The 25,000-nt window shown below is 44.0% G+C and overlaps 2 protein-coding genes across 3 annotated transcripts in view; both read right to left on the reverse strand.

Annotated features, from left to right (window-relative positions):
• The window catches only part of LOC308310984 (chemokine-like protein TAFA-2), a gene marked incomplete at its 3' end in the record, with an annotated part of 33,226 nt that extends 21,029 nt beyond the window's left edge, over positions 1–12,197 (reverse strand). The window contains exon 1 of the mRNA XM_080757477.1: positions 12,096–12,197. The remainder of the gene's footprint in view (positions 1–12,095) is intronic.
• Positions 12,198–14,027: 1,830 nt separating this feature from the next.
• The window catches only part of etv6 (ETS variant transcription factor 6), a 38,148-nt gene continuing 27,175 nt past the window's right edge, over positions 14,028–25,000 (reverse strand). For both annotated transcript variants that reach the window (XM_080757101.1, XM_080757100.1), the window contains exons 4-8: positions 23,290–23,430; positions 18,847–19,509; positions 17,501–17,643; positions 17,168–17,268; positions 14,028–16,422 (exon numbers count right to left, since the gene is read on the reverse strand). In XM_080757101.1, coding sequence (XP_080613227.1) covers positions 16,302–16,422; positions 17,168–17,268; positions 17,501–17,643; positions 18,847–19,509; positions 23,290–23,430 — 1,169 coding nt within the window. In that variant the 3' untranslated portion in view covers positions 14,028–16,301. The remainder of the gene's footprint in view (positions 16,423–17,167; positions 17,269–17,500; positions 17,644–18,846; positions 19,510–23,289; positions 23,431–25,000) is intronic.

The raw sequence follows: 25,000 nt of genomic DNA on the forward strand, positions 1-25,000 counted from the left end.
ACGCCCACACGGAGTTGCACTCCTCACTTCACACCGGTGTGATTTCTTTCAATATAGTAAAGAGGTGACTGTCAGTTTTAACTTTTTATAGCTTTTGACAGCTGGACTCTTCCCCGTGAGAAATCTTGGCAGAATGGTCAACTATATTTCATTATAACAGTCACTATACAGTAAACACGTACAGTATATGTGGATTCACATTATTAGCCCCCCCAAAAAAAAAATCTGTCTTTCAAATTGACAGATCCTCAAGGAAGCCGAAGTCACAGAACATAATCCACAGAAAGTTTATCTTTGGGAAGGAAAGTCCTCGCTTGTTAAACTATAGTTAAGAAGACACAGTAAGTTATAAAGGTGGCTGCAGTATAACGCATGCAGCACTGATATATAACAAAAGAAAAACTGTGTTGATTTTGACAGCAAATTCTGAATTAGTTTAGTAAGGTTTTTTGGGTAAAACTGTATTTATTTTTAGTCATATGAAATGTTTTATTGTTAGTCTAGTTTGCAGTGGTGGAAAAACGACTCAATTGTTTTACTTAAGTAAAAGTACCAATACTGCAATTTAGAACTACTTCGATACACGTAAAAGTACGGCATTGAAAACGTACAAAAGTATCGGCAGCATCAAAATGTACTTAAAGTACTAAATAGTACTCATATTGCAGAATGTCCCATTTCACAAGTTCAAATTGTGTACAAAGTCTATTGAAAATAGCAGATCTACAAGCTCACAATGTGAGCTTGTAGATCGACTATTTTCAAATGGCCAAACATTTTAGGGTTGAAGTGGTTAATGTATGTTTTCTAATCAAAATTAAAATCTCCAAAGTAACTAGTAACTAAAGTTTTCAAATAATTGTAGTGAAGTAAAAGTACACATTTCTGCCCTGAGATGTAGTGGAGTAGAAGTAAAAGTATTGGAAATTGTAAATGCTCAATTAAAGTACAAATAATGTCAAAGTTGTACTTAAGTACACATCAAGGCACTGCCAAACATGCATTTACCGGTAGTCAAAAACATCAACTGTATAGATTTTAAATCGTATGATATTTTAGCCGACTAAAACTAGACATAGACAAACATTTCGGGTGACTAAAACTAAAAAGTGAAAACCGTATCTGAAGGACTATGACTAAAACTAAATGAAAATCTGCCGTCCAAATCAACGCTGTCTTGTTGTAAAGCAAAGCAAAGGTACCATGTTTACCCAGGGTAACTGGACTAAGCTCAAGAACTTGTTTACAGCCAGGCCCTGCTCATAGAACATTTCATGGTAGGGGTTCAATGCCTTGTCCAAGGGCACTTCCAACGGTGGTAATTTTAACGTGCCGGTCCGGGGATACGAACTATAGCGACCTTCCGATATCAAGACCGCTCCGCAAACCGTTCGGCCACCGCTGCCTTGTAACTGCGTGTTGAACATGATGCACGGACATGCCCGGTGCACCACGTACGGATCTGACGCTTAGACACCACACTCCAGATGTTCCCGTGTGGGCTCCACACCAAATATAGACCATAGTAATTTACACTGTATCCACTGTATTTACACTGTATCCAAGGGAAAAGACAAGACAGGAGGAGAGAAAACAAAGTGTGTTGCGCTCTCACACCACAATGGGATCTGTGACAGCAATATGCATTATGTATCCCGCCGGTCCAATTATGGCATTGTCTTCATTTATTTTTCATTGTATGGCATTGCATTGCATTCATTGCATTGTCTGTAAAGGTTTGGTAGTGTATAGTGTATTTTTTTTCTTGTCTAGTTTTGTTTCATTTGTTGTCTTAAATGGTTCTTTTATGTACATTCTCAGTCATTCCTTTGTGCCTAAACTGAAAAAAGCAACTTAGAATCATAAATAAATATATAGACCACAGTGACAGTAGATCCTCTATAGCCTCATGGCTATGTAATCATTTTGCATCGCAAAAGCTTTTTAACCACAACCATATTTCATGCTAGGGGGGGAAACAGAACACGATGGTCACTCATGGGGCTCTCCTCTTCTGTTGGAGAGAAATAATAAATATATGACAATGAATGCTAAAATATGAAATTGCTCATTTCAGGGAATGCCTCACCGCCGGTTGTGCTCAACATTCAGGACGTGTGGCGCAATTTATATCCCAGATTATGAGGAGAAAAAAAGGAAGAAAAAAAAAAACATGTCATCGGAATATTGCATTAAATGGTGGAGGAATTGATCCGGTCGGTCGGTCGGGTGGTGCAGGGGGAACGTTGGGTGGGTAACGTGGTGGGTACGGTGGGCAGGGGCAGGGCAGGGTGAATGGTGGGTGGGTATTGGGTAACATGGTGGGTACGTGGTGCAGGGGCAGGGCAGGGCAGGGGGAACGGTGGGTGGGTAACGTGGTGGGTACGGTGGGCAGGGGCAGGGGGAACGGTGGGTGGGTGGGTAACGAATGGCATGACTCTGTGATTTGAGCCAACAGTAATTTGGGGCGTGGCTGCGTCGGTCTCCTCCTCGGCCTGTGGACTGACATGATATACCTGCCCTCAGGGTATATCAGGGTGTTGGAGCGGCATAGGGGCTGGAATCCTGTGAAATAGCTGATCTACAAGCGCTCAACGTGTCGCAGCGCGACGCGTTGAGAGCTTGTAGATCAGCTATTTTCGGGCCGCAACCCCAGCACCCTTTAGCTAGTGGAGATGCAGGTGTGTAACGACATGGATTTATAAACTAATGTGTTCAGCGCAAAATGCTGCGTTCAAGTTCAGGAGACTTCGGGGGAAAAAAGGCAATTCTCCTGAATGTTGCCTTCCTGCATGACATGGAAAGGAGTGGAGTGGTATTTGCATTTCTTTCACCATGTAGTGAACGCTGCATTCGTGGTCTGGAGAGGGCAGTTGTTTTACAGACGGGTAAAAGGGGCAGTCTATGTGTGCACGTCCCTGCCTGTGACGGCTGCGGTGGGACGGTGGGACCCTCACAGGTTTCGTCTTCTGGCGGTTTTAGTTTTTTTTTTGTCAAGTCACTGTAGATATAGATATTCTCTCTCCATGCAGTCAACGTGTGTGTGTGTGTGTGTGTGTGTGTGTGTGTGTGTGTGTGTGTGTGTGTGTGTGTGTGTGTGTGTGTGTGTGTGTGTGTGTGTGTGTGTGTGTGTGTGTGTGTGTGTGTGTGTGTGTGTGTGTGTGTGTGTGTGTGTGTGTGTGTGTGTGTGTGTGTGTGTGTGTGTGTGTGTATTTTCAGCATATGTGCGTTGATGTCAAAATATCTAATTCCTATAAATCTACTGATCTCGGAGCAGCCCCCTCCCCCCCTCCCTCGTTAGCAGACAGTGGGGCGCGGGGGGACGGACACACGGCGCATCCCTCTACCACACACACACACACACACACCAACGACCAAACTCCCGACAGCAGCTAATTGGTTGCCGTGCCGACTCCAACCCCCGGTGCGCCTGTCTCCTATAGAGCTCATTACTATCACTCAGAAATCACCCCCCCCTCCTCCATCTCAACCCCCCCCCCCCCCCCTCCTCCTCAACCCCCCCCCCCCCCCCCCTCCACCGCATACAGTCAGTCACACGATCATTTGGTAAACTCTGTCCGCGACGGCGTCTTCCACATCCTGACAGTTTTCTGAAAAAGCTATGTTTCTGTGTCAGTGGTTCTTCGATTTTTCAAAAATAGCAGACCTACAAGCTCGTATGAGCTTGTAGATCTGCTATTTTTCAATAGCTAAAGCACGACATGATGCTAACACCAAAATGCGTTCCCGCCCCAAAATGGCATTAAACGCGTCCTGGCGGCACAATTAGATTTTAGTTTTAGTCATTTAGTCTCTTGAATGGCTTTCATTTTAGTTTTAGTCACATTTTATTCACCTGGAATGTTGTAGTGTCGACTAAATCTACAGTTGATTTAGTCGGCTAAAATGTATTTTCTCGGGCCGATCCTCGACGTATTGAATGCTATTTTCAGCATGCAACCAAGTGTAAAATGACTTATAGTGGATCTCTTGTCCACTAGTCCCTTCCTAACATTTTAGTCTAGTTTTTATTTGTTGACAAAATTGTCAGTAGTCTTAGTTTTAGTCATCGTAGCTTAGCTTTCATTTAGTTTCCATGTTGTTTACGTCAGTGGAAAAATGTAGTCGACGAACATTTTTTGTCATAGTTGTAGTCGACGAAAACAACACAGGCTTTTGAACCACTTTGCAAACATTGTTTTAAACTTTGGCTGTTGAAAAATAGCAGATCTACAAGCTCATACTATAGCGCGGCACCGAGTTAACTTGTGGGCGCGCGGCTGTAAACACACTGTATGACAGCCCATAATATGCATGGGGCAGAAACGCCTTGAATCCGCTGTGTTGTAACTTGTAGATCGGTGTTTTTTCAACCTACTTTTATTTAATTCTCAAGAAGTCTACGCATTTAGAGAATGTAGAATAATTGTTATGTTGACCAACGTTTTGCTTGTTTTCTCTCCTAATAGTATACCAACCATCAATATAAAGCATGGAATTATGGACAAAATCTTATCAAAATTGTGTTCCCTATAGCGACCATGTCCTGTGTGTGTGCGTGCGTGCGTGTGACCCATGCCCGTACCAGTGGACAGTGACCCCTACCACACTAAACCCAAGCGTTTAGGTTATAAACACTTATTTGTAACACTTTTTAAACGTCAGCCAGTAACACTTTTTAAACACATAAACGTGTTTAGTTGTTACAATCAAAGTCGGTGTTTAGAATTCAAACACTAGGTGTTCTCGGGAGGTGTTTGAGTGAACTCGTGTTCTACTGTATTTTATGACCATTAATAAACATTTGGCATTTTATTATTACACACTGGTGTTTAGGTTTTAAACGCGTCACATGTTCCAGGGATTTACAGTATACAGCCAGGAGGCATCATTAAACACAGCCACAAACCAAGGCTAAACATCTCAGAATAATCATCCTTCCTTCCTACACATCTCTCTCACATTAACTCATTCTGGTGTTTTAAGCACTATGTTATACTTTAGCTATTGATAAATGGCAGATCTACAAGCTCATAGCGCGGCACAGAGTGCCACCGTTACGAGCTTGTAGGTCTGCTATTTTTTGAAAAATCGTGAAAATGTGACGCAAATCTCTAAATATATATTCTTTCAGAGCGAACTCAAACTCTTTGCTTCTGGGGGGAGGTCCCTGGAACAACATATTTTAAGATGGGGGGTCCGCAGCCAAATACAGATAGTTCTGGGGGTCCTTCATTGACATGAAGTAGGTCGAGAACCACTGACATATAGACAAAACTGTCATGATTTAGAAGACATTTTGTAGAATCCGGTCTCGGTCGAAATGTGTTAACAATCTGCACACTGTACAGTATGTTTATTCACTGTCTGCTACAGTATGTTTATTCACTGTTGGAGAAATACATACAGCCTGCATGGGGGCGGGAGTCCTTCTGCACACATAATTATTTATGATAAATTCCTGATAAACAAACTATTATCCGGCAGGTGGTGAGAATATCCCTCTTTATATAGCTTAATCCAAATGGTTGATCAAATGGCGGTCCGTTCCGTGGCGCAGATACATAATATGGACCTTGATGTGAACGGGGTTGAAAACCACTGATTTAGCCACTAGAGGTGAACTGAAGTGATATATTGGTAAATATCCTAATGTGTGTCTCGAGGCATCCCTGGTCCCTCGGCACCTGCACCACAGTACACCCAGTACCGTGCACATACGCACTAAGACACGCATGTACATACTGTACACACACACACACGCACGTGCACGTGGCTCACGGATGATTGCCAAAGGAGAGAGAATGCTGTGCAGAGCAGATGCCAGGCAGCATGTGTGTGTCAACTGATTCCGCGCCTTAAAATAAAAGCTGGTGAGGAAAAGAAATGTGACACCTCAGAAACCTGCTGCAAATTACACAGAGCGGCGCACACCATGAAAACCCTGAGTCTTTAACCCTGAAACCCTGAGTGTGGCTTTAACCATGAAACCAACTATGAACACCGAGTGTGGCTGTAACTATGAACACTAGGCCTGTCAAAAAAAATCGATTCGAGTTAGAATCGCGATTCTAATGCTGTCCGATTCAGAATCGATTCTCATTTTCCAAAAATCTTTTTTCACAAATGTACCTGTGCATGCAATGCATTATGGCCTGGGTTTCTGCATAGTGCATTTACTACCAGCTAAGCTAAGCCTGCCAATTGTATTTATTTTACACCTGTTTTAATACTAATGTATTGTTCTGGTATTGAGTGAGAAGAGATTTTGTAACTTTTGTACTGGTTCAAATTTGTGCAAGCTACATACATGAGACATGTTCTTACTCTTGGATTTAACCTTTGTGTGTTTAAATCATTCAGTTGATAAAACCTTTACAATTATACAAGCTTTTTACTAAATGTACTCTGCTTTCATGCCAGAAGACTGGAGTAGATCATGCTAAAATTCTATTTAATTGTTTTTAATAAAATAAAATAAACTGCTTTAGAATCGAAAAAAATCTTTTTTGAATCGAGAATCGGAAAAATCGAAAAGATCGTTTTTGAATCGAATCGTCACCCCAAGAATCGGAATCGAATCGAATCGTGGGACACCTAAAGATTCGCAGCCCTAATGAACACTGAGTGTAACTTTAAAGGACCACTTCACGACTTTTCAACCTATCTTCACTGCTCTCTCCCTCTCCCTCGTACCTCCATACGTAAACACATGATGTGACTGTGCTCTCTCTCCCTCTCCCTCGTACCTCCATACGTAAACAGATGATGTGACTGTGCTCTCTCCCTCTCCCTCGTACCTCCATACGTAAACACATGATGTGACTGTGCTCTCTCTCCCTCTCCCTCGTACCTCCATACGTAAACACATGATGTGACTGTGCTCTCTCCCTCGTACCTCCATACGTAAACACATGATGTGACTGTGCTCTCTCTCCCTCTCCCTCGTACCTCCATACGTAAACACATGATGTGACTGTGCTCTCTCCCTCGTACCTCCATACGTAAACACATGATGTGACTGTGCTCTCTCTCCCTCTCCCTCGTACCTCCATACGTAAACACATGATGTGACTGTGCTCTCTCCCTCGTACCTCCATAAGTAAACACATGATGTGACTGTGCTCTCTCCCTCTCCCTCGTACCTCCATACGTAAACCAGCTCTCAAGCTCCCGCAGAGATGAGCAGAAAATCACATCCACTAAACTCCTCTAATGACACTGTCCAGATGCTTCGTAAACGACCTGTCCTCTCCCCACTGTGTGTGTGTGTGTGTGTGTGTGTGTGTGTGTGTCTGGGAGTGTACTTTCACTCCCATCCTACAGAAAAAAATCCCATCCCGTCCCAATCCCGGTATAGAACGACTAGTAAAACAAATTTTTTTAGGGCGCTATAGCCCCTCATATATTCAGCTATTGGTGTAGATTTTCGTCCTACACAAACATTAAAGTCCCATTGACAATGAATGGAGAATTCACGTCATATGTGGACGAGCAAATCGGATATTTTCATCCTATACACAAACATTAAATTCACCAACTAAACACAGACGTAAAGATTCAGGTTCAATAGCAGTGATTTATGCCAAGACAGCAACGATAATATAACGTATATTATATATGCATATAAAATGATAGTGTATACAGTAAAGTGAAAATCCATTCTATGAGCTGGAAGTGAAATGGACAGTGAAGGCTCGCATGGCTCTGACCCGACCTCGTCTCCTGGGAACCAACGTATACATCTCTGGTGTTTCTTTTTTCTTCCTGCGGTCTGCTCATCCTGTCACTAATGCCAGAGGTCCGTGTAAGCCTTATCTCGGTGCAGCGCTACACGAGCCCGATAGGGTGTGTGTGTGTAAGCAATTAAAAGAGCTTATCGGCCAGATAAGAGCGGGCCGCGGTCGGATGCCTTTCAGGGCTTTGGGTTACAGAGCCTCGCTCGGGTTAAAGAGCCCTATAGTGCAGTATAGTGGTTTTATATCAACCCTTTTCACATCCAGGCACAGTATTTATTCTGTTCAGTTGAGGAGCCACGGAACCACCGTTTGATGACATTTATAGCCTCTCAGACCCATTTGAGCCACGGGACCACCATTTGATGACATTTAGCCTCTCAGACCCAAAACTAACGCATATTTTGATTTAAATTCCATGCTGTATTGATGTTGGTACCATTAGGAGAGATAACAGTCAAACGTCGATCAAAATAACAATTCTTCTACATTCTCTAATTGTGCAGACTTCTTGTAAATTAATTAATGCGGATGTTTAACAATAATGTAACTCTTGAGAGTATGTGAAATGGAAAACGTTTGTCGACTACTTTTTTTTCACAGACGAAAACTAAATGAAAACTTAACTATGGCGACTAAAACTAAGACTACATTTATTGCCACAACGTGTTGTGAGATTGTACATCTGCCATCAGATCATCGGACCATCGAGGCCCGCCAAAAATACATTTTAGTCGACTGAATCAACTGTAGGAATTAGTCGGATAAAATCTTGTGATAGTTACTCAAAAGACTATGAATAAAACCTTCCCTTGTTGGCCTTTGCTGTGTTTCTGGTGGTGGTCCAACTGAAGTGGGCTTCGCTCTCTTAGGACCCCCGACCGACAAACCATGCATGACAAAGAAGAAAAATCTAACCCTCCGGATTCCTAAAGGCCTTATTTCTCCTAAAAGGGGGGTATAGCGCTTAGGGTCTTGTTTTTATATTCCTATAAGCCACTTTTATCATTCACGCTCGGCTGAGCAGGCCCCAGCGCTCGCTGGCTGGCTATAAAACTGGAGTTGAATTGGATCTTTCTCTGACCTGCATTAAAATAAAATAAAATAAAACGGCAGAACAACGTGACTCTTTGTGTTTGGGTCACAGCATCGCTGGCGGGCAACAAAAAACACCTTAATTCCCACCTCGACAAAACTGTTCACTTCTCCTGAAGAAAGAACATGACTTTACTTCTTGTAACAATGCTTCGCCAAGTGTGTGTGTGTGTGTGTGTGTGTGTGTGTGTGTGTGTGTGTGTGTGTGTGTGTGTGTGTGTGTGTGTGTGTGTGTGTGTGTGTGTGTGTGTGTGTGTGTGTGTGTGTGTGTGTGTGTGTGTGTGTGAGTGCGATGCAATTTCTGATAAAACTGTATTATGAGGCCAGTTAACTGAACTGTTCTGTTCTCATCTTCTCTGCTTTCTAGAATGAAGACGTGAATCTGCTGTGACTGCAGTCATGGTTGTGCTGCTCGGACAGGCATTCGGGGAGGTAGGTGGTCCTTCTGGGGGTTCCAGGTGTGGTGGTCCCCATGCAGATACATGGAGAGTTAAGGTATGGACCAAATGGACACTTATAGATCTTTAGCTCTTGAGAGAGAGTGTAAAGATGAAACCTTACAGGTCCATTTAGTTTCATTTTACGCTTCTCAAGAGTTAGATTGTTGTTAAAACATCTGCATTACTTAATTTACAAGACGTCCGTACACTCAATTTGGAAAGAATTGTGGACAAAATCTAATCGACAACAAGATATTCTCTCGTTCTGTGTCTGAGAGGCTAAATGTCAGTGGCTCAAATACCAAATAAATAACGGTCCTTGATATGAAAAAGGTTAAAAACCTGCAGTGCCCTAAAGCGCTGGTTCAGAAACTATTTTAGCCCAAAAGACCCTGGGTCTCCAGCCAAATACGTGCAATGATACGTGGCCTTTCTTAACAAACAAATAAGGCCACTGTTGGTGGCGGTGGTGTTGCTGTCTCTTGTTGCTCATGTGTAACTCGCGTCTCTTCTTGTAGATACAAATACTCACGGAGATCAGAAAGTGTAGTTGCACCATGCAGACAATATATTTATTTCTCCGTCACATGAGCTTAAACTTTTGAGTATTGTAACAGAACAAAAAGGAGCCAGTGGTCAGCGGTCAACAAACTGTGACACTTCCCCGTCTGTGTGTCACATTCTCTCTCCCAGCAGGGCGTCACCTGTCTGTCATCAGGTGTCCCCTACATATCCTTTCACAAAGGGCAGGGGGAACCTCCATTCAACCCATCAGATTCATAGCAATGATTAGATAATTAAATAACCACGAAAATAAACTATTCGTATAGTAGGCAATAATAATAATCAGAATAAATACAAAGAATAGAAAATGTCTCTAACACATAATATTGCCTTTGTGTGCGCATGTAGGCGCAACATTTGCATTGTTGAGTTTTCATTTTCTAGTTTCATTATAGTTAATTCAGTTAGAAAATATTATATGTTTCAGTCACACGAGCACAAGCGTAGACTTCAAATCTAATCAGACAACTTCTGTACTGCGTGCGTTTGTGTGTGTGTGTGTGTGTGTGTGTGTGTGTGTGTGTGTGTGTGTGTGTGTGTGTGTGTGTGTGTGTGTGTGTGTGTGTGTGTGTGTGTGTGTGTGTGTGTGTGTGTGTGTGTGTGTGTGTGTGTGTGTGTGTGCACGTGCGTGCACACTCGCCCTACGGTCAAGGCCACGGTTATAATTGAGTCAATATGTAAATTTAATATCACAACATCTACAGGCGAGAGAGGAGTTTTTACTCGCGCTGTAAAAAAAAGGGGGGGGGGGGGGGGAATCACACCCTTGTGAAGTGAGGGGCACTCTCATTATTATCACACATTAATGCTCTGCTCAGCCAATCAAATCATCACAAATGTCATTCCGGGCCAATCACTTTTGGCGTCTTCACTTTCCTGCCCTCACTTGTATCTTCAACATGTACTCTGCTCAGCCAATCAAATCAGTGACCCCAAATCAGTTCCAAGGGTATGTAACTACGTAAATAATTATTGATTCTACAATAAAGTACATTTTAGTTTACTAAATCAACTGTAGATTTAGTCGACTAAAATCTTACGATATTTAGTTGACTAAAAGTAGAACAACACTAAAACATTCCAGGTGACTAAAATGTGACTTTAAAAACTAAATGAAAACCATCCAAGAGACCACGACTAAAACTAAAATCAAAATTTGCTGTAAAAATCAACACTCCTCGCTGATCAAACGGTAGATTGATGCCGGAGCCTCTAATTAACACAGTAATTATTTAAGCCTTGATTAAATATTGATCTGATAAATGACGATCCAGTAAAGCGCTTTTTTTTGTTTGTAGGTTGAGCATTTTATTTTAATTATTTTTCTTGGAAGGGGGAATCTGTCAGCCTGCTAAATTAATCTTTACAAACTTGAATAGCAGGATAACCCTATAGGAACAACATATTTTGAGAAGGGGGTCCGCGGCCAATTACATATATCTCTTTTATAGGGTCCTTGACATGGAATAGCTAGTTTGAGAACAATCGATAGAGAAACACAAGGTTTTTCAGAAAACTGTCATGATTTTTAGAGGACATTAAAGAATCTGGTCTCAGTCCTAAAAGGAGCAACAGTTAGATTTAAAAGAGGATGAAAAGAGTAAAGTGGAATGAAATATGTATATGACTACAGGTAGTTCTTCTGACCAATAAGCAATTGGTTGAAACAGGCTCTCCAGCCGTGCTGAAACGAGCGTGACATCACACCTAGCCGCTGATAGAAGATTTGAGAACGGATTAATCACATTATGAAATATCATCAGTTGTGCTGATTAGTGTTTAGACAAGAGTTTAGTCAGAGCAGCAGCATTGTTGGCTTAGGAATGGAACATAAAGGGCAGGTCTACGCTGCTGTATTTTAACATCAGTTATTATAGGAATGGAACATAAAGGGCAGGTCTATACGCTGCTGTATTTTAACATCAGTTATTATAGGAATGGAACATAAAGGGCAGGTCTATACGCTGCTGTATTTTAACATCAGTTATTATAGGAATGGAACATAAAGGGCAGGTCTATACGCTGCTGTATTTTAACATCAGTTATTATAGGAATGGAACATAAAGGGCAGGTCTATACGCTGCTGTATTTTAACATCAGTTATTATAGGAATGGAACATAAAGGGCAGGTCTATACGCTGCTGTATTTTAACATCAGTTATTATAGGAATGGAACACAAAGGGCAGGTCTATACGCTGCTGTATTTTAACATCAGTTATTATAGGAATGGAACATAAAGGGCAGGAATAATTACATTACCTGTAAGTGTCCTGATCCTCTTCACCACACCTCACGCCCTCCCAGAGGGGGGTCCCGGGGTCTCCCTTCACCTCACGCCCTCCCAGAGGGGGGTCCCGGGTTCTCCCTTCACCTCACGCCCTCCCAGAGGGGGGTCCCGGGCTCTCCCTTCACCTCACGCCCTCCCAGAGGGGGGTCCCGGGCTCTCCCTCTAAACCATCCGCGGGGCCAACTGCTAAAATCCAGATGTGTGCAGCACTAGAATCTTGTTTTCTGGAGACATTTGCGCCTTTAGATCCCTAATAGCTTTATCAAAAACGGATATCCAATATTAACAATAATGTCTCTCTCTCTCTCTCTCTCTCTCTCACCCCAAAAAAAGGAAATTAATGTGGCTTTTTTTCAGAAGCTTGAGTTTAGTTGGGGGTCTTGGACATGTGTGTATCCGGCACGAGTTACGACGCGCAGCTCAGCGTCTATATCCAAGATCTGTCCTTCCCGGTGTGCTGCGCTCCGGTCCGACAGTATAACCGGTCCGGTCCAGGTCCAACGGTAACCAGTGCAGGTCCAGATGCAGCAGGACTCAGTCAGTCAGACAGTCAGTCACTCAGTCAGTCAGTCAGAACGGCGCTGCTGTCTTCATACGACAGACTCACACATGGAGGAATCATCTCTCCTCCAGTCTGCTCACCGCTGCCTTCTGTCACAGTGTGTCAGCTGCAACGCACTGAGCTGCAACTCGTATGGAGAGAGAGAGTCCTCTCCTCGCCTCCCCTCTCCTCTCCTCTCCTCTCCTCTCCTCTCCAGTAAAGTACAAACACCTCATATATACAGACATACTAATGTCTGCCCTGATAAATAAATGACCAAATGGCTTCTCGTAGTGTGGAAGAATTGGTCTAAATTCTTTGGCACTTAACAAGTCTCTGTGAAATGGGTTGTTCTGGCTATAAAATAAATCCAAAATACGCATGTCACTTGAAGCACCGAGTAGATCACATCAGAGTGGATCACATCAGAGTGGATCACATCAGATAACTGAACCTCATAGACACATTAGCCCATTCTGCATGGGAACCCGTTTTGGTGTTTTAACTAAGCATTATGTTATACTTTAGCTATTGAAAAATAGCAGCTACGAGCTTGTAGGTCTGCTATTTTTTATCATTTCTTTATCGTGAAAATGTGGCACAAATCTTTGAATATAGGCTATATTCTTTCAGAAGACTTTTTATTTATTTTGACGTCGGGCCTAAATGGGTTAGACTGAGGCTTAGATGGTGCTGTATTGTTGTATGTTACTTTAATTAATCATGGTTTAATTAATGATGGTTTAATTAATGCTGCCCAACATGTTCAGGCTACACAGTGTCAGCTGGTTAGGACCAAAGGTTGACCACTGCTGCCATCTAGTGGATAGTCCCAGTATGATCAGTAACATCAGTGAGCATGCATGGAGGAGTTCACGTTCACATTTTATAACTTTGGAAATAACTTATGACAAAAATAATTGAATGCACTGTATATGGCCTCAATCAGAGATCAGACTTGTTGACATTTTTGTCAATAATATCAGAAACGCATACAGAGAGATCCCAGAATGACCATAACAGGTCTGTAACTCTGATAATGTACAAATGGAACCGATTATACTCCTATTTTACCACTGTTTTGGCGCTGTAGTGCCGAAATGATTTCGGCTCGTCAGAAAATTTCAGTAGCACCAAAGAGCCGACTTTAGGACCCATTGTGTGTGAATGGGTGAATGTAATGCACAATCTATGTAAAGGTGTGCGACTGTGCGTGCGTGTGTGCGTGCATGTAATGCACATTCTACGCTTCGGATAAGCGCTGTATAAATGCACCATTTTCCAGACCAAGTCTTTGCCCGTGGACATAATCCTATCGATGACCCCTGACCTCAAATTGAACACAGCTAACAGTCACACGGTGTTGATCAAAAAGATTTATTCTTCCTGTGGTGAAAACGCTCCAGCCACATTTATTTCCCTCTCCCCTTATTTCACAAATAGCAAAATTCCAAAAGATATAATAGATGCATGTCAGGCAGGTGAAAGAAAAAGTGTCAAAAAGCACAAAAAAACGATTGATTTTTCTTTTTTGCAGTTCATTCATTAACAAAAAAAGAGGAAAAAAAAAAAAAAAATAGTAATGTGTCGCAAACACCCTGTAAAATACATACCTCTGTTCATCTCATTCCAACAGGAAAGAACAACAATTTACACCCATTTTGGCAGGAAAACAAAACCAAAACCAACCAAACAATCATAGTACAGTCTTAAAGGCAGTCTGGAGAGAGAGAGAGAGAGGTCCCATAGAGACCATTCAGTCTGCGTTTGGATTGGCTGACAGAACCGACAGTCCGTTTCGCTCCAGGGTTAAGAAGAACGGTTGGTTGTTCAAGCTGCTTGTGGAAGGTGTTCATTGGCTGTAGTTTAGTAGCCTGGGTTCCAGAACTGATTCGCTGTGTTCCGATAGGACAACACTAGCCTATGGGTTACAGCCTGATTGGCTGGCGTTCTGCGGATCTGAAAATGTCACTGCGCTACTCAGTCTGGAAAGTTTCCTATTCTCCACAGGTCTAGGCGGGACATATGAAGGTTGAAAATGGCTTCTGATTGGTCTGTGGTGCGGGTTGAGGAAAAACACCAGTTTGACGTATCAATGCGCACTGCTTAGCTACTGCTGTTTTCCTGCAACGTCCCCTTATCGTTCACTAAACTCACCCCACACAGCTACTGCTGTTGTCCTGCTGCAAGGTCCCCTTATCGTTCACTAAACTCACCCCACACAGCTACTGCTGTTGTCCTGCTGCAAGGTCCCCTTATCGTTCACTAAACTCACCCCACACAGCTACTGCTGTTGTCCTGCTGCAAGGTCCCCTTATCGTTCACTAAACTCACCCAACACACTACTACTGAATCTGACAGCGGACTATACTGAATCGTTTACTTTTTACCGTAGGTTTTTAAGTCTCGAACAACGCTATTTTTGTCAACGGTGAGAAGCGTGGACAGAGTGGCGCTGGCTGATGACGTATCGGCAACGACGCGGCTACGTAACGGGTGAAGTTATGAAATGCGAGTCAAAGCAGCTTCAAGGGGCTTTCAAACGGCAGGCGATGGACGCAGGCGTTGTTTCCTGGATCAACGACAGGTCTCCTCCAGGTCTGCTCAAGAGGGGCGCCACAACGCAAGCGTAAAAAGAAAAAGCTAAACAGAATCCAGGTCTAGTGAGTCGCGGGAGGGGCGTGTCACAGGACCTCGCTCATGTAAATACGCTTGCGTTGTCACAACTGCTCCACCAAGTGCTCCGCAAAAAACGCAGGTTTTTTTTATCGCTTCACGTCTGAAAGGCCCTTCAGACTGAGAGTAGCGACGTGACAATTCAGAATCACGGAGCGCTGGAACCCAGTCTGTAGTCCAGGCTACAGTGTCTGTAGTCCAGGCCACAGTCCTCGACCACAGGTGGACGCGAGTACCGATTGACCGCGGATTAGAGTAAAATGGTCACGATGCCCCCCCCCGTGGCTTCGGACACTCATGAGAAATAACATAAAACTTTAAAACACTTCTTTGACATTTAAATGTTGCTACACTTATTAAAGGGACATTTCACTGCTGGAAGAAACTGCAGTCACTCGATGTTAATGGTATTTGTAGTAGCACAATTTCAAATTTGCACCCTATGGCCAGAAACATTATGAAATCTGTGTGTTTGACTAAGAGGGTTTGACTGGGATTGCTGAATTCCTACAATGCCCATAATGCTTTAGTGCACTTCCCCTGGGGGGGGGGGGGATGCGTGGAGGTGTGACTTTTTAAATGTGTGAAGTTGCCCTTTAAACTTGGACATATACCAAAATCATCAGAAACTGCCGACATCTATACCTTGGTACAGTGTACGTGGTGATTAAATGTAGCGAAATTAAAATATAAATGTAGTCTCTGATATTTGTACTAATAGTTGCTGACACATTTGTACTTTTAAGGCTACAGTGTGGAAAATGTAAATACCAGTGTTTAAAAGATTGATGTCATTTCTCATGAGTGACAGCGCGGCTGTGCTAGCCTACTGCGTCCTAAGCCAAAGAGGGCGTGTCCTAAGCCAGGGGGGGGGGGGGGGGGGGGGGCGTGGCCACTTTACCGTAAAACCGGTGTGGTGATACCGGTACTCGCCACTAGGCGGACGGGCCGCTGCGCCGCCTCAGCATTCCTCCTTGATGTAGATCTGATCCTTGGTGTAGATCTGCTCGTCTGTGTCGGACTCCAGATTCTCCAGCCTGTCCGTCTGTCCGTTCATGATCTCATCGGGGGTTTTCATGAACCTTGCAACCACAAATACAACTCAATCAGTTGTTAATTTGGAGAGCAAAAGTTTTTGATTGTGTCAGTCTTTTGAATTGAATTTCATTTAGTTTTACGTTGCGTTGGAATGGAATTCTATTCCATAAAGGGACATTTCACAGCAAACTTTTATGGGCACACTGTGGGAGCCGGAGGATATGGACACATATCGCAAAAATAACAAGCTATTGGAAGCTATTTGTCGTGGCACATTATGTTTCATCAGTGTTTGGGTCTACTGTCACTCCAGTGAAATTGTACTACGGCTGAGAAAGATTAGTTAATTTGTGTCGGATAATAAGGGCTTATTGGTGGGGTTTCCGCTAGATATTAAGGCCTGTTTAGGGTGTGTTTTTTAGCAGTGGGTTCGCCTGGAAGGTTCTATGGAACGAAGTTGAACGTGAGAAAGTGACGTTCACACACGCCAGAAATGAACGCGTTCACAGTGACGTTCATCAGGCAGAAATACAGTACGTTCAGTTCACGTTCACCCAAAATATGGGTGAACGTGAACGATCGTTCTTTGAACGCATGGGTACAACACTGATAGTACTAGTGATAGTATTAGTGATAGTAGTATTAGTACTACTAGTACCTGAACAGTAGTCTCTGGCCCGGCTCCTTCCTGATAATGTTCAGCTTGTAGTAGTAGTAGTGTTATTGTAGTAGTACTAGTGATAGTACTAGTAGTATTAGTAGTAATAATAGTAGTATTAGTACTCGTACCTGAACAGTAGTCTCTGGCCCGGCTCCTTCCTGATAATGTTCAGCTTGTAGTAGTGTCTCAGTGCTCGCGACATCTTCTCGTACGTCATGTTGGTTCTGTTCTGTAATAGGAGGAGCAACGAGGGGCGTCGTCAAAGAAATAAACCAATAGGAGGGGCAACGAGGGGCGTCGTCAAAGAAATAAACCAATAGGAGGAGCAACGAGGGGCGTCGTCAAAGAAATAAACAACACAGCAACTTCATCTAAAAAAAAACTCTAATTCAATTACAGTGTTGGCCTCGCCAGGCCGTTGGGTACCTTGTGGTTGCCCCAGAGGGTGGTACTGTAGTTACCTTGTGGTTGCCCCAGAGGCGCGCCAGGCCATTGGGGTCCATGATTCGGAACACTTTGGTCTCTGGGTCCTCCCAACGGATGTAGTTCTCGTACCGACAGTCTGACAGCAGCTGGTAGACGTAGTCCCACAGCAGCCTGCAGTCTGCAACGCAAGAGGCATGAGGTCAGAATGTTATTGAGAGGATAATAATAATTACTGTAATTATTTACAGCCCCTTGAGATGCAGCATCTCATGTTCCGTACACAGGGAAAGACATTACACACAGTACAGTGCAGTTACACAAATAGACACTGCACAATAGACAATACAGACATGTACAGGTACAGTTAGCTTGCTCATCCTCTCCCACCCACTCTCTCTAGACAAACATAATACAGTACAGTACAGTGACTTGAAACGGGTCAGAAGTAAACCGCAGTACGGGCACTAGTGTTAGTAGCATGAACAGGTTGAACAGGTTGTTTTGAGGTGTGAAATTGTGAATACAGGGAAGTCCTGAAGCAGCCAGGAGAGGTCACAGATCTGAGAGAAAGGGGAAGGTTGTTCCAGTCAAATGGAGCTTTGTAATGGAATGACCTGCGTCCGGATTCAGAGAATATTCTTCTGGGAATAGCAAAGCAAAGTAGGGATGTTGAGTATTTCTAAGTAGGCATGGGGATGTATATATGTATCAGTGACTGTTTCAGGAATGGAGGGCAGTCTGGGGACCACCAGTGGTCCTTGATGGAACCCAAATGATGGACCCATAGGGCCGATTCATACTCCTGTTTCGGCGCTGTAGTGCCGAAATGATTTCGGCTCGTCAGAAATTTTCAGTAGCACCGAAGAGCCGACTTTAGGACGGTACCCGCCCCCCCGAACCTCAAATGACGTCAAATTGTAGGCTCTACAGCGCCGAACCGACTTTTATTCGGCTCTAAAATAGGAGTATGAATCGACCCTTAGAGACCTTTAACTCCTGAGAGTGTCAATGACACCAAATGGACCTGTTAAGTGTTCATTTGGTTTCATTTTAACACTTCTCAAGAGTTAAATTATTGTTAAACATCTGCATTACTTAACCCATTCTGGGGTGGGAACCCCTTTTGGTGTTAGCATTATGTCACGCTTTAGCTATTGAAAAATAGCAGATCTACAAGCTCGTAGCGCGCCACCGAGTGGCGCGCTACGAGCTTGTAGGTCTGCTATTTTTGAAAAATCGAAGAACGACTGACATGGAAACAGAAAACTGTCATTTTCAAACAGACATTTTTAGAATCTGATCTCAGGTCAGAATGGAAAACTGTCCGGATGTAGAAGACATTTTTAGAATCTGATCTCAGGTCAGAATGGGTTAATGTTACCTGCTATGCGTCCGATGGGCATGGTCTCCTCCGGGGGCGAGACGGGCATGATGACGTGGTTCCTGTACATGGCGTCCTCCTGGTGCACCAGCGCCATCTGGTGGTGGTGGTGTTGTTGTGCGTGGTGGTGGTGCCCCCCGCCCTTCCCCCCGTTCTCCACCAGCGGTACCTGAGACGCCCCTCGGCGCTGCCCCCCCCCCACCCCCCCAAGGTCCCCGGGGGGGGCCCCTCCTGCCCCCCCGCGGCCCGGGCTCAGCAGCAGCGGGTGCATGATGGCGCTGGGCATGAGCTGGATGACGCGGGGGGGCGGCGCGGCTTCCCCCCCTCCTCCTCCCCCTCCCCCACCCCCCAGGGGGCTGGGCGGGGGTTCCACGCCCTCCCTGGGCGTGGTGCAGCGGCCGTTGGGGGCGCCCGGTGGCGGCGACACCGACAGAGGGTAGCCGTCGTCAGACAGAAGGTGGTGGTGGTGGTGGTGGTTGCTGCTGTCGTGGGGGTGGTGGTGGGGGTGGGGGTCCGAGGGGGAGCGGCGGGCGGCGGCCGGGTGGGGGTGGGGGGAGCGGGAGCGGTGCCGCAACTCGATGGTGGGCGGATGCTGCGCGTGGAGAGAGTCTGTGGAGCCCCCCCCGCTGCCCCCCCGGGGGGGCGGAGCCCGCCGTACCGTTTCTGAGGAGACAACGAGACACATTTTACCAAGTAATAATAATAATAATAAAAGTGTGGTTGCACTCTTAAAAATCCCCAATAAAACATCCAGTCTTATGCCTCTTTTTAGACAGCGACCATCTCCAGATAAAACGTCAAAGTCCAGTTGCGTTCTCATAATGTCGCTATAGGTGGCGTTAACGGGCTGCCAAATAGACCAGTCACCCACGTTACGTACAAGAAGAAGAGCCAGCTCCCCCTTCACGCAACCCTTATCGGGGTTTTGCTTCCAGAACACAACGTGGTTGTGGCCGTCGCTCGCTGCCTGCTTTATATAACACATCGAGGTGACAGACAAGCTGACAGACAGAGACAGAGCGCGCCACGGGATGGATATATATTTTATAATACATTAGGCTACATAAACGCTGCTGCCGCCTATCGCAAGGCATTTTATTTACATCATAGTTTTACATTCACCATCGCTGATGAGCAGCACTTTGTAGGCGAGGAGGGAGGCTTGTTCAGGAACTCCATTATATCATATATGTCAATATATGATATATATCAATGTAATAAATATGCGCTGTGAGCCAACGTGAGTCATGATGTTATAAGTTTTGCGGATTCACCGTTTTGCCTGTTTACACGGAGAAGGGATAAAACGGCATTCTCAAAGATTTCCACTCTGGAAGGTGGTTTCACTTTGTTGCGTTTTCACCTCCTGAAAACACCGTTCTAGTCTAAAGGGACCACAGCAAATACGATACTTTATTTTGCCGTTTTCTATGAACACCATTCTCGTGTGTCCCAATGCAGCGGTTAGACCCTGACAAGTGTGGATTCCAGGGTCTAAGTTTGACGTGAAACACCGTTTCAAAACCTACACTTATTTTTCCCCCGTCTCCAAGCATTGTGTGCTAAATGGGTTAAAAGTGTTGTGTCACAGGATGTACTTTTAATATCTTTAGGACAGTATTTAGTTGTTTAAGCTTTATATATGTGACCGCTTCTGACCGAGGCGAGGCTAAGTCATTGGAAAAAAAGAAACATGTTTTGTTTTCTCATGTCATGTGAAAGCAGGGAATCGTAGCTTCAAATTGACATGTTGGTTGTTCAGTTTGACCCACCAGTTTTGGAGATATGGCTTATAGAGTAAGTAAGTCTTGCAGAGAAACAGCGAGTTGAGAAAACAGGCTTAAAAGGTTCACTTCTGTGGTCTAACATTACACCTAGCTACATGTTTAAGCATTTATTTCATATTTATTTCAGACATGCTCTAGTTAAGTATGTGCTATTAACTCATTCTGGTTAAAAACATACAAACAAATCACTTTTTCTCCTCTCCTGAACAGTTAGTCTTGTCGCCATGACTGTCTCTGTATAAAAAAGAGTCACATATTATGGTATAAATGTATGGTGACAGTTGTTTAAGCTCCATATATGGTATAAATGTATGGTGACAGAGCCTAATTACAAATATCTATGACTGTGCATTGTTGATAATAATGTTCTTGTTATACTCTAAGCCACTAAACTATGCAGCGCCTGCTAGTTTGTCTATGAACACTAGGTGTCACTAAAACATTGTTAGAAAACTTCTCTCAGGCAAACCTCTTTGTTTTGGATTATTAGATTTCATTTCAATAATATCAATAATCTACTGTTTAATTTCACTTCAGCCCTTCATACATGTTGGCCATTTGAAAATAGCAGATCTACGACTACAAGTTCACAATGCATCACCATTGTGAGCTCACAGTACAAGTAGATCTGCTATTTTCAAAAGATTTTTCATACATGTGAAACCTTGTGAAATGAGATGTTCTGCACAATAAGTACTTTTACTTTTGGTACTTTAAGTACATTTTGATGCTGATACTTTAGTACTTTTACTAAAGTACATTTAGAATTCCAGACTTTTACTTAAAGCAACACACATACCCACTCACACACGCACGCACGCACGCATGCATGCAAGCGCACACAGCCCAATCACTTCCTTGACAATAAACCACTGGGAGCCGATAGAGAGGTCAAAGAGCGCAGTGTGATTAAATATAGCATGAAGCGTTTCCTGGTGTAACAGGCTAACAGGTTCCACCGTCAACATCAGCTCTCACTCCTCTTTGATTCCTGCTGTGTCACATTTCTCTGGGTCGCTGCCAAGTCACCGACACACACACACACACACACACACACACACTCACACTCACACTCACACTCACACTCACACTCACACTACACTCACACACACACACACACACACACACACACAGCAGAGAGGATCGCTGCTCTCTCTGTCTCTGTCCTTCCTAGCCAGTGTTCATTAATTTCGTCGACTAAAACCAAGACGAAAAGATATTCGCCGACTACCTTTTTCCACTGACAAAAACTAAACGGAAACTAAATGAAAACTAAGCTATGGTGACTAAAACTATAAGACTAAATATACTGACAATTTAGTCAACAAATAAAAACTATAGACTAAAATGTTAGGAAGGGACTATAGTGGACAAGAGATCCAGTATAAGTCATTTTAACCCTCGGTTGCATGCTGAAAATAGCTCACAAGCCCACAAAGCGTCGTGTTGTGAGCGTTGTACTAAACTGTAGATTTAGTAGACTGTAATTGCATGACATTTAGTCGACTAAAACTAGACTTAATGCTAAAACATTCCAGGTGAATAAAATGTGACTAAAACTGAGTTTCATTCCAAAGACTATGACTAAAACTAAAATAGAAACTTGCTGCCAAAAACAACACTCATGGTCCTGGCGAACACACACCAGTTTCACTCACAGCGGAGAGGATAGCTGCTCTCTCTCTCTCTCTCTCTCTCTCTCTCTCTCTCTGTCTCTGTCTCTGTCTCTGTCTCTGTCTCTCTCTCTCTCTCTCTCTCTCTCTCTCTCTCTCTGTCTCTCTCTCTCTCTCTCTCTCTCTCTCTCTCTCTGTCTCTCTCTCCCTCTCTCCTGTCCTGGCGATCTGATCTGTCAGTGAATCATTCAGTTGTTTAGGCAACAAAGAGACCCACTGTTGGACGATCTGGTTGAAGTCGGCTCTGTTCGTACCAACTGTGTTCATTCAGACATCGATCGAGCTAATTAATTGCTGTGGTAGTTTTGACAGCAACATTCTGATTCATTCTTTTAAGTCTGTTAAAGGACCACTTCACCACTTTTCAACCTATCTTCATATAATTGGTCCTTACTATAATGTTCATGATAAAATACTAAAAAGAAATTCTACTCAGTCGGTGTCTCATAGGAGGGCTGTGGGCGGTTCAGAAACCAGTCTGTGTCTCATAGGAGGGCTGTGGGCGGTTCAGAAACCAGTCTGTGTCTCATAGGAGGGCTGTGGGCGGTTCAGAAACCAGTCTGTGTCTCATAGGAGGGCTGTGGGCGGTTCAGAAACCAGTCTGTGTCTCATAGGAGGGCTGTGGGCGGTTCAGAAACCAGTCTGTGTCTCATAGGAGGGCTGTGGGCGGTTCAGAAACCAGTCGGTGTCTCATAGGAGGGCTGTGTGCGGTTCAGAAAGCAGTCTGTGTCTCATAGGAGGGCTGTGGGCCGTTCAGAAAGCAGTCTGTGTCTCATAGGAGGGCTGTGTGCGGTTCAGAAAGCAGTCTGTGTCTCATAGGAGGGCTGTGGACGGTTCAGAAAGCAGTCTGTGTCTCATAGGAGGGCTGTGGACGGTTCAGAAACCAGTCCACCAGTGACATCATCGTTAGGCAGAATTAAATTGAATGTGTTCAATTACAAACGACCAGATCTCACGTCTTTGTGATTCATGTTAGAGCTCACCTTCCAGCTTGTGGTGCTGAAGGGCGCCCTCTGGTGGCAGCGAGTGGAAGGAGTTGCCCGGAAAGTACGCCGACGGGTAGGCGGCCATGTTGGATTTCCTCTGCTTCAGAATGTACTGAAGGAGCTCGTACAGCACGTCACCTGGAGACAGAGAGGTCAGGAGGTCAAAGGTCAGGAGCTCATACAGCACGTCACCTGGAGACCAAGAGGTCAAAGGTCAAGAGGTCATATAGCACGTCACCTAAAACAGTGGTTCTCAAACTTTTTCATGTCAAGGAAAGGACCCCTAAAATGATAGTCATTAACTCTACTGTATCCTAGCTCCTAGGGAGGGTATCCTAGTTCCTAGGGAGGGTGTACGGCTGTGGCTCAGGAGGTAGAGCAGGTCGTCCAATGATCCCTGGGTCGGCGGTTCGAATCCCGGCTCCTCCTCCTCTCCACATGTGGAAGTGTCCTTGGGCAAGACACTGAACCCTACATCGCCTCCAATGAGTCGGTCGGTCTGAGCTTTGCCACCGTCGGTGTGTGAATGTGGGAAGTGAGGACGCTGGCGTCGACTGTTCGCCGCTTCACCTCCCAATGTATGAATGAATGAACCGTTGTAAAGCGCTTTGAGCACTTGGAAAAGCGCTATAAAAATGCAATTCATTATTATTATTATTATTACTGTATCCTAGCTCCTAGGGAGTACTCTACTGTATCCAAGTTCCTATGGAGTGTGTATACTGTATATATCGCTCCATGTTTCCTCACATCTCTCCATCTCTTCAGTATTACAGTATGTTATATTACAGTATATAACAGTATTCATCCATCTCTTCAGTATTACAGTATGTTATATTACAGTATAACAGTATTCATCCATCTCTCCATCTCTTCGGCTCAAACAGGATTCCATGAATGATTCATGAGAACCTTTTCCCGCTGCCATTAACCCCTTTAGGCCTGACGTCGAAATTTAAAAAAAAAAGTCTTACAAATCATGACAGTTTTCTGAAATACCTCATGTTTCTGTATCACTGGTGCTCAATATTTCATGTCAAGGACCCAGAAGACCTACAAGCTCGTAGCGCGGCACTCGCTACCGCGCTAGGAGCTTGTAGATCTGCTATTTATTCAATAGCTAAAGTATAACATAATGCTTTAATTAAAAAGTGGTTCCCGCCCAGAATGGATTAAATTATTCCTGTCCAACTCATCCATTGTTAATCAGAACAGGGTGAAAACACAGTGCGAAAGACAACACTAATTAATTGACTGTATACGCTTGATTAGTGACGCGGAACAGGAGAGAGGAGAAACTGTATGAAGTATTAATGTGTGGATATGTGTGTATGTACACATACGCACACACACACACACACACACTACTACTACTTTTATTTTCTCGATTCATATAATTAATATGTCAAACGTGTGGGCATCGGAGATTAAGTTGCATTATCATGATTTGTCTGACGGAAAAATTCACTCTGTTACTGTACTCTGCCTCTGTACCTGCTACTGTTACTGTATCTGCTCTGTGATGTCGCCAGATGACAGTTGCGGTCGCGTGTGAACTTCCTGTTCCACAGTATTATTATTGTTTTTACCCGACCGCTTTATGTACTTCCTCTCCCAAACAACAAAGACTGGAGTTTGGAAGTGCTTGTTGACTATCACTCAACAGCCCAGGCGTACCACCTGGTTTGAATGTGCACATAATTGCAGG

This window comes from Protomyctophum bolini, assembly GCF_963924005.1.
Source record: "Protomyctophum bolini genome assembly, chromosome: 23".
Classification (NCBI taxonomy): Eukaryota; Metazoa; Chordata; class Actinopteri; order Myctophiformes; family Myctophidae; genus Protomyctophum; species Protomyctophum bolini.